Source organism: Salmo trutta, chromosome 14, assembly GCF_901001165.1.
Source record: "Salmo trutta chromosome 14, fSalTru1.1, whole genome shotgun sequence".
Taxonomy (NCBI): domain Eukaryota; kingdom Metazoa; phylum Chordata; class Actinopteri; order Salmoniformes; family Salmonidae; genus Salmo; species Salmo trutta.
Window position 1 is genome coordinate 18,946,540 of NC_042970.1, and position 19,829 is coordinate 18,966,368.

Here is a 19,829-nt window from a genome sequence, read left to right on the forward strand (position 1 = left end):
ACAGGTCTTCACCTGGCGTACAGACAACGACTGGCTATGGAGTGGCCCAGGCCTTACATGTGTTTACCAGCTGCCTAGCTCAAAGCCCTGCATGGTGTTAGACAGAGTTAGACTTTTACTACAGAGAGGAAACCAGGGCTTTTCTCTTTTACAGGCTGACTATAATCAGGTATCCAGACCCAGCCAGCTAATTAGCAGAGTGTGGAGTCAGCATGCAGTTCAATAGCATAATAATAACAATTTCATGTTTGCCCTGCAGCCAGGGATTGAGACCTGAGGCGATGTGACTTATGAAGTTACTTTGATCTGAAACCAATAGAAAAGCTAACTTGACCTTTTCCCCTGTTTTATAATCACACCTACACTAAATGTGTCAGCTCATTAGCATAGAAATGTCTCCATCAAAATAATTGCATATCACATAAGACATTTGTGCGTAAATAAATCAGATGAGTCTGGAGGAACAGAAAACATGCTTGTCCCTGGTCGCTGTTCAAAATGGGCTCAGCGTCTCCTACTGACACCGTACAGCACGGGGTTGGCACTACAGGTTAGAATGGGAAATATCCTGCAGCTTCTCATAATGTTTTCATTTTTTTCATCCTCTCTGCACTAGTCGGGCCTCCTTCCCGTGCGCTTTATTCCTGCGGTGTTTCTGTAATGAGAAATTTGGCAGATCTCGTAGAGCCCCCTTTGCCCAGGCAGTGGGCTGGGTTCATGTTTTGCCTTGTTTACAACTGACAGCATTATTATTCTCATAAGGGCTCTCTTTCTTATCACAGTGTTGTGTTGAGCTCGCCTTTCTGCTCTGCTCTCGCGCCTTCCTGCCAGCGCTTTTCTTCCATTATTGACACTTGGTGAAAATATGCATTAATTTTGGAGTTTAAAGCATGTATAGCGGTGTCTGGTCGCTGTGTTTGCTTGAAGTTGATTAATGATAGAAGCCGGCTCGGGGTCGTCCTCTGGAGACCCACCTCGCAGGTTGTGCATGTTAACGAGTAGGAAGAGGAACACACAGCGCTCGCTGTCACTGATCTACCGCCACCAGGAAGCTGACAACAGCCCACTCTCTCCCTCCGCAGAGTCCATTCTCCTCTCTCCCCGTCGCACGTTGTTAATCTTCCTCATTTATCAGTTCTAAGTGAATACCCTGTTGTCGGCTGCTATGAAAATAAAGCCTGCAGGTTTCCCAGGATTGGAATACCTTAAAAGAAGGTGAAGTTATCATCAACACCAGCCAAGAGAGGCCCATCTCAGAGATTCATTCCAGCCACTCGTTTGTTTTTGTTCCTCCTTTCTCTTTTAAATCTGAATCAATACATGTCTGTGATTCTCTTTTGAGGAGGGAATGAAAGGTTCAACAAGGGATTAACCAACTAAAGATAAACTAACTGGAACATCCCCTGTCTGTGTTCTGTTTCCATGCAGGCATCACATTAAAGAGGAACCGCTGGACCCGGAGGACCACGAAGGCCCCCTCTCCCTGGTGACGACAGCCAACCACAGTCCAGATTTCGATCACCACAGAGATTACGATGACGACCAGGGCCACGATGACATGCTGTAAGGTCGGGCCCCCAGGGGCCCCTCCCAGAGGCAGAACTAACCTTAGTCATCTGTGAGACGCCACAACGTCACAGATAACACAGATACAAGACTGCAGTCTCAGTCCTCTGATGACAGCTATCAAATGTTTCCAATTGACTTTTAGTGCCATTAAATACATAGTGAAAAACACAAGAAAGAGAATACGTCCCACTTGGGAGTATTTTTGATTTATATCTACTTTTTGGTTTAAGTGAACGAAAATAAGAAAAAAAGTTATTTCTACTCTACATGCGTTGGATGGACATGTTTGGTACTGGGGACGACTTCTTGGTCAGCGTGCTGGCTTCAAATCCAGGATGGACTTGGACTTGCACTGTGCAGCCAGTATGAACTTGGACCTGCACTGTACAGCCAGTATGGATTGCATGCAGCCCACTCAACCACACTGAGCATGGACTGCAGAGGGGTTCTCTCTCTCACACACACAAACACACACACATGCCCATAAACTCAAGAGATATTGAATGACGTTTAATTTACGCTGTGTGTGTGTGTGTGTGTGTGTGTGTGTGTGTGTGTGTGTGTGTGTGTGTGTGTGTGTGTGTGTGTGTGTGGATTTTGTTCATGGTCACTGCCTTCACAATTTCATTGGTTTGCTTCCATTTAGGGTGGGAGGGATGTTTTTTGGTGTGTTTTGAGGGTGAGGGGTTTAAAATATAAACTATGTATTTTCCATTGTTCGTTGCTGTTGTTGTTGCATTTGATTTCTGTAACTGATCAGACCTCATGCCCATGCTGTGGAGATTCTGTATGGTCAGCACTTAATGATGGATGTTTAGGATTTCCTTTCTTGTTGTTTCCTCTTTTTTTTACATGAAGCAGAATGTCAAATACCATGTAGTATTTTTCTGTCATTTATTCCACATGCTTCAGAATGCCACCCCTCTAACATGTAGTCCATCCTCATCGCATCCCCCAAGCTCATGAAGTCCATCCTCATCGCATCCCCCAAGCTCATCAAGTCCATCCTCATCGCATCCCCCCAAGCTCATGAAGTCCATCCTCATCGCATTCCCCCAAGCTCATCAAGTCCATCCTCATCGCATTCCCCCAAGCACATCAAGTCCATCCTCATCGCATTCCCCCAAGCGCATCAAGTCCATCCTCATCGCATTCCCCCAAGCTCATCAAGTCCATCCTCATCGCATTCCCCCAAGCGCATCAAGTCCATCCTCATAGCATTCCCCCAAGCTCATCAAGTCCATCCTCATCGCATTCCCCCAAGCGCATCAAGTCCATCCTCATAGCATTCCCCCAAGCTCATCAAGTCCATCCTCATCGCATTCCCCCAAGCGCATCAAGTCCATCCTCATCGCATTCCCCCAAGCTCATCAAGTCCATCCTCATCGCATTCCCCCAAGCACATCAAGTCCATCCTCATCGCATTCCCCCAAGCACATCAAGTCCATCCTCATCGCATTCCCCCAAGCGCATCAAGTCCATCCTCATCGCATTCCCCCAAGCTCATCAAGTCCATCCTCATCGCATTCCCCCAAGCTCATCAAGTCCATCCACAATGCACTACTCGTAATGAAGGCTCTCTCCACGCATCAATGAAGTTTCATTTAAGATGGGAATGAATGACAGAGAAATCATGCAGGTTATGATTTATCCTCATTCAATTATATTTTAAAACAGCCCTTCAGGGCAGTGCGTTAGCTGCAACCAAATTTCTGATCATTCGCAAGCTCCCAATTTTAGAAAGAAAATCAAATGTCAGGTGTGCAGTACAAAGATAATATTTTAGACCAACTAATTGTGATTCCTGAACACAACTCTCATTGTAGATTAAACATGTATAGTTTTCCACACTGTAATTTCAGTCATGGAAGGATTGTTTGGCCTTGCTTGAAGATATCAAAGTAATTTTTTTTTACCATATGCATGACCAGTTGGCTCTCAAATTTGTTTGTGATTATTAATAATTACACACATCAGATTAAATATTCATGTTCTTAATTTAGGGATAATCCCAAAACTGGCAATAAGACCTGATCATTGCTTCATTCCAGTATTGGCAGACATGTTAGGCCCCCAGAAACCCACACACCACAAGGTAACTGATGACCTGGGTACTGTTTGGGGTCAACATCAGCAGAACCAAATGACTAAGTCAGAGTAGTGATGTAGACCCTGCAATAGGGTGGATGGGATTGATGCTGGGGCTTTGAGGCTGAATACAAATGGGCTTGATCCTACAGTAGGTTTGGTTTATGATATGAAACATGCTCATACAAAGACTCACAAACATTACTTTTTAAAGACTGCAACCAACCACTTTGCATTTTTTATTTATTATTATTTCTTTTTTTGTTTGTAACTTCTGTTTTTAGTTGTCGATGTTTCTAAAATCTTGTTCTGTGACTACCAAAGATAAACTACAAAGTAAAAACAATGTTCTCTGTTTCATGCAATAGCAGAAAAGGCCAAATATCCTCCATTCTCTCCCATTGGCTGTGAAAGGATCTAAAGATGGACTATAGTCTCAGCTGTGTCAATCCAATTGCACATTGATTAGAGAGGACGCTCCTCAAGCTGTCTGACTGTCATTAGCTTTAAAGCCAAAGGAGTCTCTTGTTGAGTGTAGCAGCTGCAGGACTTTGCAGTGACCACAACTGAAAGGGAGATGCAGAGAGTCAGACAAACATTATGACCAGATTAGGGGAACATGTTCTTTGGGCCAATGAGAGGAAAAGGCATCACTCAGTCTATCAGCAGCAGATTGCTGTGCAACCTAGGGGGATGAAAGGAGATTATGGTCATAATGAGGATGACAGTGATTTAGCAGTAGACAGGAGAGCTTTGTAGAGAACAATGTGATTCTATACTTCAACTGGACCACACAATGATTAAATATTTTGTTTTAGTTTTTATTCTTTATGAATTTGTATCCTTTCCAATGATTGTATGCCACTTTTGAGTGAGTTCTGCTATCTTGGTGGGATTCTACTGTTGTTTGTTACCATTGGTAAGGCTTTATGATTGTGTTTAGTTTCTGTCAACACATTACTTTTTATATTAAAAAACACTCCTGTCAACTAATAAGCTGGGTACAGGGTACTTTATGGCAGTTATTTGAACATTCCACCATGCATTTACTATTATTACACATGAAAAGGGCAATCTGTGGTTTTCAGAAAATGTATTTAATATCCATTAGCATGCAGCTGTGGGATGGGTCAGTAACAGCCAGACTGGGATCGTGAGAACAACTTGAGCTCATCCAAATGTAATCTTTTGCTGGTTTGCTTGGTATTTTAAAGGGGGGAGATTTGAACATTCTCAGTATGTGTAGCTTGACATTACTAAAGATAACAGCCTGCGAAAACTGTACGCATACCTCAGTTCCAACCTATAGGGAATAATTCAATGAAAAGTGGAAAAAAAACTTTCACCCAGTTGTACTTTGTTCTATGTCTTGCATGTGTCGTCTAAAACTGGAGAGAGATCATTATTTTTGTAAAAAAAGACCAAAAAAAGTATATGAATATAAAATTAGACCTTGTTTATCTTGAGGGTCTCACAATCCAAACCTTAGGCCTTTTTTTCATGAAGAAATCACCCAGCTTTATTTGATCCCATTTCCCACAATCTATTGTCATTTGTTTGGTCATGGGCTTTCCAACAGTAGGGTGTACGTACATGTCAGTATAGCTTTGTCTTTTTCTTGTCATTTTCTTTCCTTGTGTCTTTCAAAGATCAAAAATGCATTTGTGTTATTCTTTTTGCTTTATCACAACGGCTTTGTATGAACTATAAAATAGCTGTGAAAACTGCTGTATGTATTGGAATAGCAAACTGTGCTGCAAATGTATTTTACTTAGTAATCCTTGCTTAAAAAGTCATACATGCAGACATCTGTGTGAGATGGGCGGGGCAGGGTTGGGGATTATCCCAGATTTTGGATTTTAAACTGTAAAATAGAAAACAGACTTTTCTCTGTTATCATTGACCTAAGGATTTTGTACAGATTGTTTTCTTCCTTGTGTTAAGCTGTTTTTGATACTTCCTTTTGATGGTCTAACCACTGCCTACTGTGGCTATAAACATTACTGCTCGGAGAAATGGCAGACAGGTATATTTCCTCTACAAGACGGAGATATCTTGCATGACTAAGTCCAGGGTCACAGAGATGAAAAATAATGGTTAAGTGTTCAGTAATAATATAAGGGTGTATCAATCTAATGATATTTTATATGAAACAAATAGGAAAAAGAAGAAAAATATGCAGTGCCAAGATGTAAAGAATATTTGTTAAATGCTTTGTTTTTTCCCCAGAGGAATCCATTCATTCATACATACATTATCAACGATGTGTCATCATCATGTTCAGTACATCCTCATTAGGTGAAATACATATCGCTTTTTAGTTGGCCTCTAAATATCTATATCTCAACTGTTTGAGATTTATTTTTTGATGATCAGTAAAAATCAAGCACAGCAGGACTTAAGTGGAGCACAAAGGTTAAAGGCTAAAAGTCAGATGTGAATCGGACTTTGTACTCATCCTTGATATATGTTGATTGTAAAACAAGAAATATCAGTAACCTTATGACTTTGCTGTGCTCTATGTAGGTGGCATTAGATTCCCCCTCAAGACACTTGCAGCCATGCTAATTTACCACAGTTTCATCAATCATGACCACCCCACTGTCATTCACCACTGTGTTGTATCATCACCCTCTTAACCCATGCTTCTGGAGGAGGGATGGAGAGAGGAGGGATGGAGAGAGGAGGGATGGAGAGAGGAGGGATGGAGAGAGGAGGGAGGAGGGATGGAGGGAGGAGGGATGGAGAGAGGAGGGATGGAGAGAGGAGGGATAGAGAGAGGAGGGATGGGGAGAGGAGGGGCGGAGAGAGGAGGGGCGGAGAGAGGAGGGGTGGAGAGAGGAGGGGCAGAGGAGAGAGGAGGGGTGGAGAGAGGAGGGGCGGAGAGAGGAGGATGGAGAGAGGAGGGATGGAGAGAGGAGGGATGGATGGTACAGGAGAGCAGCTGTCACAGCGCTTTAATGCAGCAGCTAAGTTAGTTTTTTGTTGAAGCTGTACTCTGTAGTTTTCTGTTTATTAACTAAAGATTCTGCTCATCACCTCCATCATCAGTCTGTAATCTCCTCATCATTCCTGGTCTGTCTGATGCAGACTATTCTGTTGTACAGTCAGTCTCAGTAACTGACGTAAGCTTTCTAAAAATGCAATAAAATGCTGGTTGTTCACGGTTGTTATCTGAAGTCCTTTCTTACTTGGTTTAAATGGCAGGGATCTGTGTACAAAAAGCACTGAAATGATAGTTGCTTTGTCCATGTGTACCAACGCAGGACGCAGAAAGGATAAAAGGCCACTTGATTATTTATTTATTTACAGAGTCATGTTATCTTGCCATAGCAAGTGGGTACTTTACACTCCAAAAATCTCCTCACAGCTATTCCACCTATACACTGATTGTAATTTTTCAATTTTTTAAGTGCACAGATACAGGCCTGTTTGTCATCTTCTGCAGGACTTATGAGTCTGTAATGATGGCCATCATCATTTCAGCCTCAACATTAAATTATCTTGTGATTAAAAAGAGCAATTTAGGTAACAGCATTTGATAAGCTATAAATTGTAACTGCATTAAAATTCCAGAAATATTAGCGATATGGATTTCTTGATGGGAATGAATGCCGATGACCAAGATTTGCTTTTTTTATGATCGAAGCACAGGTCATGTTGGCTACAAAACAGGAGACAGAGATCAAGTCTAAGCACTTTTAATCTTGTGAAACAAGCAATTACAAATAGTTCCATTGAGCTGTTAAAAAGCTTTAGGTGACATAAATTGTTTCTCGTGTAGCTTATTGCTCCTATACATAAGTATATTTAAGCAATAAGGCCAAAGGAGGTGTGGTATATTTCTTTACATTTTAGTCATTTAGCAGACGCTCTTATCCAGATGGATACATTTCATACATTTTTTCTCCGTACTGGTCCCCCGTGGGAATCAAACCCACAACCCTGGCGTTGCAAACACCATGCTCTACCAACTGAGCCACACGGGTCCGGATATATGGCCAACATACCACGGCTAAGCGCTGTTCCTACGCATTACGTATATTGGCCATATATCACAAACCCCCGAGGTGCCTTATTGCTATTGTAAACTGGTTACCAACGTAATTAGAGCAGTAAAAATAAATGCTTTGTCATACCCATGGTATACGGTCTGATATACCATGGCTGTCAGCCAATCAGTATTCAGGGCTCGAACCACCCAGTTTATAATATTAATTAAAGCCATTGAAAGACTAGATTTAATGGAAAAATATATAAAATCATGACCAATCTTTTTGCAGGCAATATTTTGTCTAGAGTTTGAGGTCCTGAATTTCCTTGTTGTATCTCCAGTAGTGTGCTTTCAAGAGACTTGTAGCTTGGATGATTACGAGGTTGTTGTGGTTTTTCTATGACTGGAAGTTACCTGATCTAAAAAAGAGTGGTAGTCTATGCAGGGTCAACAAATAACTGTACAATTCATCCATGCATGCTCTCAAACACTTCATTTGCACAAAATAACTGCTATTTTAATGTCATACCAGCATGTAAACAGAACACAAAACAACCCAACTGTCATTATAAACTCAAAGCGTCAATTGTATGTTAATATATGCATAGTTAGCATGAATAGAAAACAATCATTTAGTGTGCATCAAATAACATGCTGGTCTTACGTTGATTACATACAAGGTTGAGTGGCATGCTGCTGAAATATACAACTGAGAGTGAGAGAAAATCATTTTCTCCTAACAAAGTTGTGGTGCTCATCCATCAACATGCATCTGCTGTGGTAAGAAAACACCATATTAAATCAAACCACTAATCATTCATTTCACTGTTTCAAAAGAATGAATGAAGTTATGGGCTTTGCTGTGTTGTGATGCTGCATGTGATACAGAAGGCTCCATTCATCAATCAGCAAGCATCTATCAAAACAAGTGAAGCAATTATTTATATTGTAACACAATATGAACAATCATTGTATGAATATGATATGGTTAAAAACAACTAATATTGGAAGAAATCCTACTTACAACTATCCAGTCATCATTGACATGTACTCACATTTCAGTCAATGTAGTATACTAGAGTTGCATAGAGATATTATATGACTTGGACCAAACCCACCTCAGAGAAATCCAATGGGCAGATTAGCCAGTCTTCCTGCTTATTTCTATTGGATTACACAACTTGATTCCTGCTTTCCATTTCATTGCAATTAAAGCATTGCAGAGCAACAGCTACCCACACATGAGGTTTATGTGTGGCTCAGTTAGAGCCTGGCACTTGCAACAACAAGGGTTGTGGGTTAGATTCCCGCTGGGGCCATTCATAAGTATCATTTATACACGCATGATTGCAAGTCGCTTTGGATAAAAGTGTCTGCTAAATGGCATATTTTATTATATATTAGTCGGCAAAGCTGGCAAATTCTTAATATTGCAGTGTGGGATTTAGCATCCCTGAAGTATTTGCTATTCATGGTTTGATGTAAAAACTTGTTTATTAAGATAGGCTAGAGGCGTTGATGTGCAATAGACCTGCCTGTAATTAGATTCCAATTATTTGTCTGTTTCTGATATTGTAAACTGGCACTTACCACATCAGTTAAATTGACACACTGCGCTGCTTGGTTTACTCTGTAATTAAAACATGTTCTGTTAATTAGATGATGACCACTTTATTCCAGGGCTCTTGTGTATGGTCTTTTCTGTAGCGGTGCTGTATGGATCATGAGTTGCCAGACGCTTCGCTAATCATCCCTTGTTTTGTTTCAATTACCACCTGCTGTTCAAAAGGCATGCCTGGATGCCCCCTCCCCCAGTCTAAACAAGGCTGGGCCTGCATGGCTCCCAGCTCCCAGCCCCAGCTCCAACAGTACACATACTAATACCCGCCTGGCGTGGATTTCTTCATCATTAGGAGCCACATCTAGGTTTCAAAGAGAGTCGAAGCAATGAAAAGGAAAGTTAGGAAGGGCTGATTAAAGAATAAAGGTACTTATCACATCATGTATAGCACTCCTCTGTGTGTAGCCAACACTAACTACTCCTGTTAGGTAAATAACAAAGTTCCTTGTATTCTATACACCATTACAGAGGAGAGGGAACTGTTGTGCCTTGTAATACTGACAACATGACAGCTGGCGTGTAGGCTTGTGTGATAGTGAATGGTTGGGGCGTGCTTTAATACAGGTGTATCAAGAAGTACCGTATACAATCCTTTGCCAAATACACTACATGGCCAAAAGTATGTGGATACCACTTCAAATTAGTGGATTCAGCTATTTCAGCCACACCCGTTGCTGACAGGTATATCGAATTGAGCACACCGCCATGCAATCTCCATAGACAAACATTGACAGTAGAATGGCGGGTACTGAACCTCTCAGTGACATTCAACGTGGCACCATCATAGGATCCCAGCTTTCAAACAAATCAGTTCGTCAAATTTCTGCCCTGCTAGAGCTTCCCGGGTCAACTGTAAGTGCTGTTATTGTGAAGTGGAAACGTCTAGGAGCATCAACAGGTCAGACGCGAGGTGGTAGGTCACACAAGCTCACAGAATGGGACTACCAAGTACTGAAGCGTGTAGCGCGTTGAAATTGTCTGTTCTCAGTTGCAACACTCACTCCCGAATTTCAAATTGCCTCTGGAAGCAACGTCAGCACAAGAACTGCTCGTTGGGATCTTCATGAAATGGGTTTCCATGGCCGAGCAGCCACACACAATCCTAAGATCACCATGCGCAATGCCAAGTGTTGGCTGGAGTGGTGTAAAGCTCATCGCCATTGGACTCTGGAGCAGTGGAAACGCATTCTCTGGAGTGATGAACCATGCTTCACCATCTGTCAGTCCGACGGACAAATCTGGGTTTGTTGGATGCCAGGAGAACGCTACCTGCCCGAATGCATAGTGCCTACTGTAAAGTTTGGTGGTGGAGGAGGAATAATGGTCTGGGGCTGTTTTTCATGGTTCGGGCAAGGCCCCTTTGTTCCAGTGAAGGGAAATCTTAACGCTACAGCATACAATGACATTCTAGACGATTCTGTGCTTCCAAATTTGTGGCAACAGTTTGGGGAAGGCCCTTTCCTGTTTCAGCATGACAATGCCCCCATGCACAAAGCGAGGTCCATACAGAAATGGTTTGTCGAGATCGGTGTGGAAGAACTTGACTGGCATGCACAGAGCCATGACCTCAACCCCATCGAACACCTTTGGGATGAATTGGAACGTTGACTGCAAGCCAGGCCTAATCGCCTAACATCAGTGCTCGTCCTCACTAATGCTCTTGTAGCTGATAGGAATCAAGTCCCTTGCAGCAATGTTCCATCATCTAGTGGAAAGCCTTCCCAAAAGAGGAGAAGAAGCATATGGGGGACCAACTCCATATTCATGCCCATGATTTTAGAATGAGATGTTCGTGTATGTCAGTAAGTTATCTCAGATGGTTTCTGGTCTCCTATCCTTAGCATGAATCAGCCAGATAAAGCAAACTCACCTCACCCATCACCTTATTGTTTTCCAATGGCTTCCCATCACCTCTAAACAAGGAAACTGCAAAGAAGAAATGTATTGTCAATGTCAGGCCCAATTTCCATAGATGTACCCAACAACTTCAAGGGGAGATTGTAGATAGGATAGACGTCTGGTGCTTCTGTATAATATTACATACATACTGTCCCGTTGTCTGTACAGGCAAGTCAATGGCCTGTAAGAAGTAGGTGGGTATCTGACAATTGCATCGTTACATGTGACTGTGGTATTGACTACAGGTATCTGTATTCTTCTCTTTGCCTAAACCCCATGACCAAATAAGAAAATAAATGCACCCAAACAAGCAGCCAAACTATTAAGATGCATTGTTAACATGTTCCAATATTAAATATTAAGCAGTGTTCTTGAGTTTGAATAATTAAAGAAATGCAAAACATGAATAATTACAATTCACTTTCTCGCTTTATGTCACAATTAATTAATGGATGAGACCAAGTTGTTTTTTTGAATTTGTATTTCAAAATTCAGGAGAAATGTGTTGATGACAACCTGGTCACGGAGGAGCACTGACAAACACAGACAATTGCATGGAGACACATACAGTTATTATGCCATTAAAAACTACAACAGTTGGATGACACACAAACATTTAGAACCCAACCAGCCAAACTAACCAACTAACCTACATTATTATTAGATTATTAACTAACCCTGACCCTACACAACTACATTATCACTACCGTAATTTCCGGACTATAAGCCGCAACATTTTTTCCCACGCTTTGAACCTCGCGGCGTAAACAATGACGCGGCTAAAATATGGATTTTTCTCGCTTTCAATTAAAAAAACAAAAAAAAAAACACATTCTGTGACGTGCTCAGTTTTTTGGCGGCATGAAGCTTTCATTAGACCAATGAAATTGCAGAACGGGTTAAGGTCAAAGAACTTTTTTGTTTACTGTTTAGATTAAATCGAGCGCTCTCAAACTTCCCATCATTCTGATTACGGTAGTCATTTTGTCACCCTCATCATGGCAAAGACACGGAGAAATGCATATGATGCAGCTTTCAAGATGAAGGCGATTGATCTGGCTGTTGGAAAAGGAAATAGAGCTGCTGCACGGGAGCTTGGTCTTAATGAGTCGATGATAAGACGTTGGAAACAGAAGCGTTAGGAATTGACTCTGTGCAAAAAGACAACTAAAGCTTACTGCTAATTTTATTTTTTTTACAAGCCGTGTTTCGTTAAAGCCTATTTATTTTTGTTACAAGCCGTGTTTCGTTAAAGCCTGTGTAAAGTTCATTTGTTTCAATGTACCGGTAGGCACCTGCGGCTTATAGACATGTACGGCTTATTTATGTTCAAAATAATATATATTTTTTAATTCAGTGGGTGCGGCTTATATTCAGGTGCGCTCAATAGTCCGGAAATTACGGTAGATTACTAACTAACCCTGACCCTACACAACTACATTATTACTAGATTTTTAACTAACCCTGACCCTACACAACTACATTATTACTAGATTATTAACTAACCCTGACCCTACACAACTACATTATTACTAGATTATTACCCTGACCCTACACAACTACATTATTACTAGATTATTAACTAACCCTGACCATACACAACTACATTATTACTAGATTATTAACTAACCCTGACCATACACAACTACATTATTACTAGATTATTAACTAACCCTGACCCTACACAACTACATTATTACTAGATTATTAACTAACCCTGACCCTACACAACTACATTATTACTAGATTATTAACTAACCCTGACCATACACAACTACATTATTACTAGATTATTAACTAACCCTGACCATACACAACTACATTATTACTAGATTATTAACTAACCCTGACCCTACACAACTACATTATTACTAGATTATTAATTAACCCTGACCCTACACAACTACATTATTACTAGATTATTAACTAACCCTGACCCTACACTACATTATTACTAGATTATTAACTAACCCTGACCCTACACAACTACATTATTACTAGATTATTAGCTAACCCTGACCCTACACAACTACATTATTACTAGATTATTAACTAACCCTGACCCTACACAACTACATTATTACTAGATTATTAACTAACCCTGACCCTACACAACTACATTATTATTAGATTATTAACTAACCCTGACCCTACACAACTACATTATTACTAGATTATTAACGCACCCTGACCCTACACAACTACATTATTACTAGATTATTAACTTACCCTGACCCTACACAACTACATTACTACTAGATTAATAATTAACCCTGACCCTACACAACTACATTATTACTAGATTATTAACTAACCCTGACCCTACACAACTACATTATTACTAGATTATTACTAACCCTGACCCTACACAACTACATTATTACTAGATTATTAACTAACCCTGACCCTACACAACTACATTATTACTAGATTATTAACTAACCCTGACCCTACACAACTACATTATTACTAGATTATTAACTAACCCTGACCCTACACAACTACATTATTACTAGATTATTAACTAACCCTGACCCTACACAACTACATTATTACTAGATTATTAACTAACCCTGACCCTACACAACTACATTATTACTAGATTATTAACTAACCCTGACCCTACACAACTACATTATTACTAGATTATTAACTAACCCTGACCCTACACAACTACATTATTACTAGATTATTAACTAACCCTGACCCTACACAACTACATTATTACTAGATTATTAACTAACCCTGACCCTACACAACTACATTATTACTAGATTATTAACTAACCCTGACCCTACACAACTACATTATTACTAGATTATTAACTAACCCTGACCCTACACAACTACATTATTACTAGATTATTAACTAACCCTGACCCTACACAACTACATTATTATTAGATTATTAACTAACCCTGACCCTACACAACTACATTATTACTAGATTATTAACTAACCCTGACCCTACACAACTACATTATTACTAGATTATTAACTAACCCTGACCCTACACAACTACATTATTACTAGATTATTAACTAACCCTGACCCTACACAACTACATTATTACTAGATTATTAACTAACCCTGACCCTACACAACTACATTATTACTAGATTATTAACTAACCCTGACTCTACACAACTACATTATTACTAGATTATTAACTAACCCTGACCCTACACAACCACATTATTACTAGATTATTAACTAACCCTGACCCTACACAACTACATTATTACTAGATTATTAACTAACCCTGACCCTACACAACTACATTATTACTAGATTATTACCCTGACCCTACACAACTACATTATTACTAGATTATTAACTAACCCTGACCCTACACAACTACATTATTACTAGATTATTAACTAACCCTGACCCTACACAATTACATAATTATTTGTTTATTAACTAACCCTGACCCTACACAATTACATAATTATTTGATCCATGATTTTAAAGAATAGTACTAATTTATCCCACCACACCTCTGGCAAAGCATATTAATCCAAATGGAAACCAGGTTTGATGTTTGTGTGAACACTCAATCTCTCTCAGTCTCCCCCTCTCATTTCCCTTTAAATGTAAAACTTTCTCTCCCCAAAAAGCTATCGTTTAAACATGTCATGGCCAGTGTTTACTTGCAGTTAACCTTGATTGAGGCAGTCTGTGACTTCACACTGATGCCTTCCTAATCTATATGACTGGCATGCTAATTTCCCTGATGCTGCCATTCAAAACACAAACATGAAATGTTGGTTTTAGAACTGGGAGACCTGGTAGAGTGAATTTCAAGTACTTATTCAAATATTTCATTAAAATGTAAATTTTACAATGGTGTACGTCTAGCTGTGCACAAGGCATGACTTAAGAAGTTATGAAGTTATAACAGCATTTTTCTTTCTGATGCCAATTAACTAGGACTATAGTGTCCTCACCTTGTTTTATCTTCAATAACAGCATGCCAACCAATGCATCAAATGCAACAGGAGTTTTAGGGAGTCGTATAGACTATTAAGATACATGGACTGCAAAAAATAGAACTCAATTAAACATGAAGCCTCCTGAAGACTGGTAGCTAATCAATTGTCTTATCTTCACAAAGTGCAAATTGACTGATTAAAATTGAGGTTAGAAAAAACTATACTGAAACAGAATTGTAAATGAGAAAAATGCCTCTGTATGTGGACATATAATCTAAGGCATTTGCCAGGATGGGAAACAATCTGTAGAATGCTTGCCTAAAGTCTCCCTGTCAGTCAGGCCAGCTTCAATGCCATTAGTCAAAGGCAGGATTACACTGTGGATCTGTGCACACCTAGAGGCATTGTCAATACATTTATCAGCCAAAAGGAATTCAACAGACATCCTAATTAGTGACACAGCTTTTAAATAAACACATATTTGGAGACTGTGTCCCTGTGCTTTAAATATAGATAATACTAAAAAAGATTTGCTTATTAAGAAATGTGGATACAGAATCTACTCCTACTACAGTATCTTCCCCATGTCATGTCTACACACATTACTAACTACCCATATCTAAGTCTGTCTCCTATTCAAGACAGGAATCAATGAATAAATATACAGCCGTGATGATGGCAAGCTGATTCAATTTGTTAGACAGAAATAATAAGCTTTTGTTTGGTGTTTTCCCACAAAGAACAAATGCTCAAACGTAAGAGTCTGAGAAGCATTGAAAAGCCACCTCTGGGTTTAGATTGCTTGTGGTGTTCACTCTCATACTTTTTATGTATTTATTTTATTCATTGTTAACTTGCAGGGGGAAGACAAAATGGTTGCAGGTGGTGCTGAAAATAAAAGACATCCATCATTATTTATTAGGCATGAAAAAGATACACAATAATGTAATTTAATCTCTCAGCAGACAATTATTTCCACATATTGATAATGTAATGCGAAAAGTGCCATGAATCCTAATATGATGTTTGCTTTTATTGGTGTATAATACAACCAGAACAAATAATGTAATTGTATCAGGAAGAAAATGTAATTATTTTGACATGCTATCATTATAATACCAATCTGCCGGAGACAATGATATCATATAATTTTGCTGTGCTTAACTAGTTACAATTTGCATTAAGTTATTATGTCTGGGTGTGGATAAAGACAGCTTCCTCCTTGTGGTATCTGTCTCTCTTTTTCTCAGTTCTCTATTACAATTCACAAAACTTTTTAATGTTTCCAATCCAACAGAGTCGCTACAACTTTTCCTTTAGTGGCTAAAACAGAGTGTGCTCTTAACTGAAGTGGAAATTATGGCATAATTACTACAACATCTGTCATATATTTGTATTCATCTATAACTTTTAGTTCCACATTTCAGCATGTCAGCATGTCAGGTTCATGAAAAGCAGGTAGCCTAACCAGCAGTGAATCTAATGGGAGAAGTACCAGGAACCGGCATTACTCACGTAGCTGATCAATCCAGAAACACATTTTTCACATTAAGAAATAAGTGCTTTCGAATATATGCATATAGGTGCACTGATTTGATTATTTGCAATTGTGTGATGATTAACATTAATGAAGGACCAGCTTGATGCACTAACTGTCAGGCCACGTCAGGCACCCCGGCCACCCCTCCATGTTTTGCGTAGAATGGTATTCACGCCATACTGAACTAACAAGTCCATGTAAATTAGATCAAGGATCTAGTAAAGTGTCTTCTCTGACATTATGAATGTTTTATTGATGACTCATTATAGACAGTCCGGCATTGAGGGGAATTCGATCCGCCCAGATTGAGCATGCAAAGTGTAATAATAATAATGCCCGCTAAATAATTGATATCAAAACCTAATCCATTTCTGCACAGGACATATTTTAGTGTCTCATTTGCATATTTCGTACAAACACACCACAAAACCATTAGACAGCCATAGTAATGAGTTGTTTGAGTGATTGGATTTTAAGAGTTAAGACAGGGAATCACGACTGAATCACTGTTCTTGTGTGTACAGTGGTCACCGTGTGTTGGATCTATCCCTTCTTTTTCCTCCCACCAAAATGTTGGATCCCATTGAGTCTCCCTGCAGAATGGCGAGCACATACTGTGTCGAGGCGTCATGTTCCACCGGAGGCTAGAGGAGTGTTTGCAAGTCATTAGTGATTTGTAAATGATATTTGCTCCCTCGTGACATATCATTTGAAATGGTCTAATAATAACACCCACTGATATTAAAATAAGAGGCCCTCGTTGTGATTATGCATTTCACAAATTTGGTCTTGAAAAATTGCACAGAGACAGAGAGACATGTCGATATGAATTGTGCTCTCAAATCTAATGGATATTAAAGATTCCCCAAGGTTTCTCATAAAGAGTCTTGGTCAACTATGGAATTATATTGCAAGATTTAACCAGACATGCAAGACAACTTTTCATTTATTGTTCTTGAAAATGTCACAGAGGATCTCTCTCTTTCAATCTAGACTGGGATTCTAGAAGAATGTATCTCCTAACGATGCAGCTCAGTTGTTTTGTGCACAATTTTTTATTTTTTTGTGGCTTTTTGTACAGTATTGTAAATGCTAAAAGCTGTTCATTTGAACTGTCACCTCCTTCCTTAATGACTCCTGACAAATTCCCTGACTTCCTGTGGTGCGTTTCCTGTATACGTTGGCATAAAGGGGAGAAGAGTTGGCAAGCGGCTCACTGTGCCTGGTGTATGGAGACCCACACCACTGCTCTAACACCATTTGCCATGTATTTTATGAAATGAACCACCAGCTCAGAGATCAATAGGCTCCCATGGTGAATACGAACAACTAGAGTGAGCTCTTATCTGGGCCATGCTGCCAATCTGTGGCAAGCGAAGCCTGCACCTTCCCTGGATACGCCATTGGTCTTTGAAATTAAAGTCGGCGTCTGTAATCCACGGAAATGGCCCCTCTACTCTCGCTTAGAACCGGTTTAGTTTCACCTCAGCTGATGATAAAGCATGACAGCAATACACAGCACTATCTTCTTGCGGGGGTTGATAGGTTCTGCCAGCTTATCAGGGAACAGGCAGCTAACCTTGTTGTGGCTGGCCCGTGGACAGAACTGAGGAGTCAATTTACAAAAGATGCTGTACCGGGTGGCTTGCAAATAAAATCTTAGTTTCTCAGGAAAATACAAAAGAAAATTGAAAGAGTGAAAGAAAAACTTTGTGAAGATATTGTAACCTTTTCCCCAAAAAGTAAGGAAATGTATAATACAGGAGGCTAAGCGCAAGTGATAGAGTGTATTCATGTAAATCCGCCCAAGCACAGCTGCAGGAAATTGACAGGGATATACTGGAGCGCTTTGCCTGTAAAGGGTGGGATTTACATGCCTAACTAGGGCTTAAACACCCTCCCCCGAGTTTACCTGTTACACCTACGCCCTCTGATCACACGTCTGTATGGGCTAGGTTGCAATGCTGATTTCTAATGCCTTTTCATGCTCCTCCATATCTGTCAGTCTTGCAAATGAACTTACTAACTGTGTTGGTTGAGGCTACTCAATATCAGGGATGTAAACTAGTGAGGGGAAAAAAACTCATATACTGTGCAGTATAGCACCATGTTCTAAACACACTTTAAAATATGAAATTATAAGTAATCATCTCTGTATGATGATAACTATGTATTCCTGTAGGATTATTACTAAAGACGCTTGCAGAGCATTTTTAATCCACCAGGTGTGAACATTAGCCTGCTGCTGCTTTTTGGGTAATTTAAATTAGCTTAATTCAACTGTTTCTCCTTCAGAGAAAACTGCAAGCCTGCTCCTTTTGGACAGGAAGTGGCTTTGGGAAGTAGGGCCTGCGGGTATAGCTCCTGGGCTCTCCTTAGTGCTTGCTGAATCTCAACTCCGAAATACACTGTGCATGGAGTTTTATGTTGAAAGACAAAAATGAACAGACAAGCTCTGTTAGGCCTTTTCCTTGAATTTGATGTCTGGAAACAAAGAAGCACCAAATATATACAAAATGCAGTCTTAACAAAAACAACAAAATGCTTAATAATTCGTTTTTTCTCTGATGTTAGATTCCTGAGATTGTACTGAACAAATAAGCATCAGGAATTCTCTTAATGCACTTATTATATCTCACAGGAACCAACTGCAAATGTGAAATGTTCATTTTTTGTATTTTTCCCAAACAATGATTTTCATAACTGGAGTAGCCGCTAATAAAATTAATGGAAGAGTTGTTAAATCCATACAGGAAGTGTTTTTAAAAAAAATAAACACTGTAGTCTGCCTGTAATCCTGCCTGTCACTGTAGTCTGCCTGTAATCCTGCCTGTCACTGTAGTGTGCCTGTAATCCTGCCTGTCACTGTAGTCTGCCTGTAATCCTGCCTGTCATTGTAGTCTGCCTGTAATCCTGCCTGTCACTGTAGTCTGCCTGTAATCCTGCCTGTCACTGTAGTCTGCCTGTAATCCAGCCTGTCACTGTAGTCTGCCTGTATTCCAGCCTGTCACTGTAGTCTGCCTGTAATCCTGCCTGTCACTGTAGTCTGCCTGTAATCCTGCCTGTCACTGTAGTCTGCCTGTAATCCTGCCTGTCACTGTAGTCTGCCTGTAATCCAGCCTGTCACTGTAGTCTGCTTGTAATCCTGCCTGTCACTGTAGTCTGCCTGTAATCCTGCCTGTCA

At 40.0% G+C, this 19,829-nt stretch overlaps 1 protein-coding gene across 9 annotated transcripts in view; it reads left to right on the forward strand.

Moving 5' to 3' along the window:
- Positions 1–5,564, forward strand: part of LOC115207551 (forkhead box protein P1-B) — a 241,771-nt gene extending 236,207 nt beyond the window's left edge. For 7 of the 9 annotated variants that reach the window (XM_029774728.1, XM_029774722.1, XM_029774721.1 and 4 more), the window contains one exon: positions 1,429–5,564. In XM_029774728.1, the coding sequence (XP_029630588.1) occupies positions 1,429–1,567 (139 nt within the window). In that variant the 3' untranslated portion in view covers positions 1,568–5,564. The remainder of the gene's footprint in view (positions 1–1,428) is intronic. The other 2 variants (XM_029774727.1, XM_029774729.1) reach the window with 1 other exon arrangement.
- The last annotated feature ends 14,265 nt before the right edge of the window (positions 5,565–19,829 follow it).